At 41.2% G+C, this 6,025-nt stretch overlaps 1 protein-coding gene across 1 annotated transcript; it reads left to right on the top strand.

Moving 5' to 3' along the window:
• Nucleotides 1-377: 377 nt before the first annotated feature.
• On the top strand, nt 378-5,598 carry LOC147406043 (uncharacterized). The gene is given in 2 exon segments (XM_086433962.1): nt 378-2,133; nt 2,136-5,598. Coding segments are annotated over 2 exon segments (5,148 nt in total). The 5' UTR covers nt 378-407; the 3' UTR covers nt 5,558-5,598.
• Nucleotides 5,599-6,025: the final 427 nt, after the last annotated feature.

The following is a 6,025-nucleotide window of genomic DNA, read 5'->3' as shown; positions in this document are numbered from 1 at the left end:
TAGAACCATTTGATCCTGAGATCGAACGTACCATCAGTAGGATACGCAAGACACCATCAGTAGTTATGATGGGTGATCGAGAGCGAACTCTCAATGAGCTCTTCGCTCCAGCTTCCGCATCTCCTCCCACATGCATTGTTTTACCATTGAACAATGCACCTCAGTTTGAAATTAGGGCTGCCACCATCAATATGCTCCCTAAGTTCCACGGTTTAGAGCGTGAACAACCTTACACCCATCTTAATCGATTCTTGACTATATGTCAAACTTTTAGAAATCAGAATCTAGATGAGGAGAGTATCAAGCTTATTCTGTTCCCGTTATCCTTGGAAGACCACGCAGCTGCGTGGTTGAACTCCCTAACACCCAATTCCATATCTACCTGGGATGTTCTATCCAAGAAATTTATGGCCAAATTCTACCCCGTGGCCAAAACTGAGAAAATGAAGGACTCTATTAGAAATTTTAGAGCCCGTCCTGATGATGAATTTTCCCAAACTTGGGAAAGATTCAATGATTTATTGGTCAAATGCCCACACCATGGCATTGACAAAGCACAGTTGGTGCAAAGTTTTTATAGAGGATTAACAATGAATCAACGTACCTTAGTTGAGTCAATGCATAAGGGTCAGTTCATGAACCAGACTCCCAACCAAGCGTATGATTTCCTCGTAGAGTTAGCTGAGAGTGCTCAAAATTGGAGCACTAACCAAGAAGAATTTGATAGAGACGATCCGGTTAGGAAGACAGGCATGTATGAGATGAAGGCAGACCCTGATCTCAAAAATGTCATGTGTAGTCTAGTAAGTGGGATGAATAATCTCACGAAGAAGTTAGATGCCTTTACCATCTCAGCATCCAAACCTCACCTAGACCCTCGTACAATTTCGCAAGTGACTGTCGAACCGAGTTCTTTGTGTGTCATATGCGACGGCAACGACCATTTGGTCGAGTGTTGTCCCACCTTGCCTCAAATCAAAGCTGAACAAGCAAATGCGATTAATGGCTATAGTACTTTTAGGAAGCCAACTCCAAACTCTTTTAGCCAAACGTATCACCCAGATAATAGGTTCCATCCTAATTTCTCATACAGACAGAATGAACCTATTCAATCTAGTGGTCCGTCAGGTTACAATAGGAGTTTTCCTAGGCAATCTGGTTCTTCCACAAACCAAGCTATTGTTCCTCAAGTCCCTTATCAACCCCAACAATCTACCGATTGCAGAGCCATCATACCAGATCCCATGACCAATTACCAGCAGCCTGCCCAACAACAGTCGTCTTTAGAATCTATGATTGCCGAGTTGATGAGGCAGCAACAGCAGTTCATCCAAACTCAACAGCAAACCCATCAAAATCAAACTCAGATTAACCAGGTCACTGCGCAATCCATAGCTAAGATGGAAGTTCAGTTGGGGCAGTTAGCTCTTTCCTTGAGTGGGAGAGAGAAAGGTCAATTTCCTAGTCAAACTATCCCTAACCCTAGAGGTCAACCTTTGATTCCAAACGGATCAAAAGGTCAATACGAAGTAGGAAGCCATTCTGGAGCTCCACAAGACTCAGTCCAGGCTATCCACACCTTGCGTTCGGGAAAGAAGGTGGACAACAAGGTCCAACCTATTGACACGGGAGAAAAGGTCTTAGAAAAGGACAAAGTTCAAAAAGAAGCCATAGAGTCTCCAACAGAGAAGAAGAAAGATTTGGAAAATCCTCCTATCATTTTGCCAATTCCAAAAGCTCCATTTCCCCATCGCCTTAGAGATTCTAAAAAGGGTAAGCAGTTTGAGGGTGTCTTAGAAGTCTTCCAAAATGTGCATATCAATATCCCATTCCTAGATGCCATTAAGCAGATACCTTCTTATGCGAAATTCTTAAAGGATTTGACCACAGCTAAAAGGAAAACACCATTTCCTCGGGAAGCTATTATGGCAGCCCAAGCTTCGTCACTCATCCAACAAACGATTGCACCAAAATTTAAGGATCCTGGATGTCCGACAATTTCTATTCATATTGGAAATCAAGTGGTCGAAAAATGTCTCTTAGACTTAGGGGCCAGTGTGAACCTTTTACCATATTCGGTTTATAAACAATTAGGTTTGGGGGTTTTGAAACCCACAGATATCACGTTGAGTCTAGCGATAGGTCCATAAAAATTCCAAAGGGTATAGTTGAGGACGTGATAGTTAAAGTCAAAGATTTCTATTTTCCTGTTGACTTTGTTGTCTTAGACACAGAGCCAGTCATCAATTCGAACAGTCATATTCCTATCATCTTAGGACGTCCATTCTTAGCCACGTCTGACGCAGTCATTCGTTGTAGAAACGGAATTATGACTTTAGCATTTGGGGATATGAAAGTGAAACTGAACGTCTTCCACAATTTCCAAGGAATTGATGTAGATGATGGTATGGAGGAAGTGAACATGATAGATACGCTAGTCAATCAAACGTATCAAGAATTAGGGTACTCTGATCCCCTAACGAAATGTTTGGCTCACTTTGGCCTTGACTTGGACGTAGAAGAGTCTATAAGCGAAGTCAATGCTTTGCTTGAATCCGTTCCACTCTTAGATTCTGTGCGGTGGCACGCAAAAGCTGAAAGTCTTCCTGTACGCACATCCAATCTTGTTCCTTCTCATGTCGAGCCTCCAAAATTGGAACTCAAGTCTCTTCCAGAGACCTTGAGATATGCATTTCTTGGCAAGAATCAAACCTTGCCTGTGATCATTTCCTCTCACCTCAATGAAGTCCAAGAGGGAAAGTTGTTAGGAGTATTAAGGGAACATCAAGAAGCTATTGGTTGGAGCATAGCTGACATCAAGGGAATTAGTCCATCTGTGGTGATGCACCACATTCGTTTAGAGGATTTTGCTAAACCTTCCTTAGAACCTCAGAGACGACTAAATCCTGTCATGAAAGACGTGGTTCGGATGGAAGTGATGAAATTGCTAGATGCGGGTATTATCTATCCTATCTCTGACAGTCGTTGGGTGAGTCCTATACAAGTAGTTCCTAAGAAATCTGGTATCACTGTGGTAGTGAACCAAGACAATGAATTAATCCCCACTCGAGTCCAAAATGGATGGAGAGTGTGTATTGACTATAGGAAACTCAACTCGATGACTCCTAAGGATCATTTTCCCTTACCTTTCATTGATCAAATGTTAGAGCGTCTGGCAGGACATTCTTACTATTGCTTCTTAGATGGTTATTCCGGGTACAACCAGATACCTGTTGCTCCAATCGATCAAGAGAAAACAACGTTCACCTGTCCCTTTGGAACTTTCGCGTATCGTCGCATGCCTTTTGGATTATGCAATGCACCCGCTACTTTTCAACGGTGCATGATGAGTATATTTTCCGACATGCTAGAAAGATATCTCGAAGTGTTCATGGACGATTTTTCAATTTTCGGACCAAGTTTTGAGGAATGTCTCGATCACTTGACTTTGGTCCTTCAACGTTGCAAAGAGGTCAATCTAGTCCTCAATTGGGAAAAATGCCATTTCATGGTAACATCGGGGATTGTGCTAGGGCACATTGTTTCTTCTAAAGGGATTGAGGTAGATAAGGCAAAGGTAGGTCTAATTGAAAAATTACCACCTCCTAGAACGGTCAAAGAAATTAGGTCATTCCTAGGCCATGCGGGTTTTTATCGTAGATTCATTAAAGATTTCGGGAAAATCTCGAAGCCTTTATGTGAGCTATTGGGAAAGGATGTTCCTTTCGACTTTTCAGAGTCATGTCTCTCTGCGTTCAACAAGCTCAAGTCCGAGTTAACCTCGGCACCCATTATTCAACCTCCAAACTGGAGCATTCCATTCGAAGTTATGTGCGACGCTTCAGATTATGCAATAGGCGCTGTTTTGGGTCAGCGAATTGAAAAACAACCTCATGTTATCCAATATGCTAGTAAAACCCTTAACGATGCTCAGCTTAACTACTCTACAACGGAGAAGGAAATGCTAGCAGTGGTCTATGCCGTTGAAAAATTCCGCCCCTACCTTATAGGATCTAAAGTTGTGATCTACACAGACCACGCAGCATTGAAGTACCTTCTATCAAAGAAAGATGCTAAAGCAAGATTAATCCGTTGGATTCTACTTCTACAAGAGTTTGATCTCGAGATCCGAGACAAAAAAGGGGCAGAAAATGTCGTAGCTGATCACTTGTCTAGGATAGTTAACAAGCCATCCGAGGAATCCTTACCCATCTCTGAATCCTTTCCCGATGAGCAACTTATGCAAATCTCTCAAGCCAATGCTCCATGGTATGCGGACATTGTCAACTACCTAGTTACAGGTCAATTCCCAGTCAAAATGACTAGTCAAGAGAAACTTCGTCTTCTGTCAAAAACAAAATGGTATTTCTGGGATGAACCATACTTATTTAAGTATTGTCCCGATCAAATCATTAGACGTTGTATTTCAACCTGTGAGCAAGTCAGTATCCTAGAGTTTTGCCATAATCATGCCTGCGGAGGGCACTTCAGTGGTAAGAAGACCGCCATGAAAATCTTACAATGCGGTTTTTTCTGGCCTAGTATTTTTCGTGATGCCCACGAGTTTAGCAAATCTTGTGATAGATGTCAGAGATTAGGAAAAATCTCTAAGAGAAATGAAATGCCTCAAAATCCTATCCTGATCATCGAAATTTTTGACGTGTGGGGTATAGACTTCATGGGACCCTTTCCTATCTCCCAAGGTTATCAATACATCCTAGTTACCATTGACTATGTGTCAAAATGGGTCGAAGCTGTGGCATGTAGAACTAACGATCACAAAGTTGTGATAAAATTCATCAAGGAGACGATTTTTTCCAGATTTGGTACTCCGCGAGCTATCATAAGTGATGGTGTCTCGCATTTTTACAACAAGATCTTTGCTGCGTTGATGAAGAAATACATCATAACGCATAAGGTTGCCACACCTTACCACCCACAAACAAGTGGACAAGTGAAGATTTCTAACAGGGAAATAAAGACTATCTTAGAAAAAACAGTCAATCCTTCAAGGAAAGATTGGTCTTTGAGATTGAGTGATTCACTCTGGGCCTATAGGACTGCATTCAAGACACCCATAGGGATGTCTCCCTACCGGTTAGTTTTTGGCAAGGCCTGCCATCTCCCTGTAGAACTAGAACATCGTGCATATTGGGCGATCAAACGCCTCAACTTTGATTTTGATAAAGCCGGTGAGAAGCGAAAGTTACAACTAGACGAGTTAGAAGAGATTAGAAATGACTCGTATGATTGTGCCAAAAGGTACAAAGAGCGTACCAAATTCTTTCACGATAGGCACATTCTTAGGAGGAATTTCATTCCTAATCAAAAAGTTTTGTTGTATGATAATAGACTCCACCTTTTTCCTGGAAAACTTAAGTCTCGATGGACTGGCCCATATATTATCCAAACAGTTTACCCCCATGGTGCTGTTGAAGTCCTTAATCCTAAGGACGGATCCACTTTCAAAGTGAATGGCCAACGTCTCAAACCGTTTCTCGAGTATGTTCCGCAGGAGGAAGTTCTTTTTCTCGATGATCCCGTCTATCAAAATTAACTATGTTTTCGTCTAGCTAAAGACGTTAAACTTAGCGCTTCTGGGAGGCAATCCATGCACTTCAAGGGACATTGTGTTAAATATCAACAGGACTATAAGGTCTTTCTCAGGTGCTATCTAACCCACTTCATTTCATTTTGTCAATTTCAATTTTACCTTTGCATGTATATGTTGAAATATTGAGGACAATATAATGTTTAAGTTTGGGGGTGTATGGGTTGGATTTCCACTTATTATTTTCTTCTTTTATACAAAAAAAATTGAAAAATATTTGGTTGGCAACTTTGTTGTATTTTTCTCAAAGTCTTAGCTTGTATCTTTTAAGCACTTAGTGAAAATATTTAATCAGTCTTTCATTGGAAGCTATGATCTGGAGTCCCCATTTATGTTTCTCTTAGGCAAAAATTAGAGCAAAGTTATCTTTTGGTTTATAGTCACTTCTAATAAGGTTACCAAGAGTCTAGATTG

Source organism: Akebia trifoliata, chromosome 3, assembly GCF_017979445.1.
Source record: "Akebia trifoliata isolate Shusen 1 chromosome 3, ASM1797944v1, whole genome shotgun sequence".
Taxonomy (NCBI): Eukaryota; Viridiplantae; Streptophyta; class Magnoliopsida; order Ranunculales; family Lardizabalaceae; genus Akebia; species Akebia trifoliata.
The sequence above is the reverse complement of the archived record's forward strand: the minus strand, read 5'-3'. Positions and strand labels throughout refer to the sequence as shown.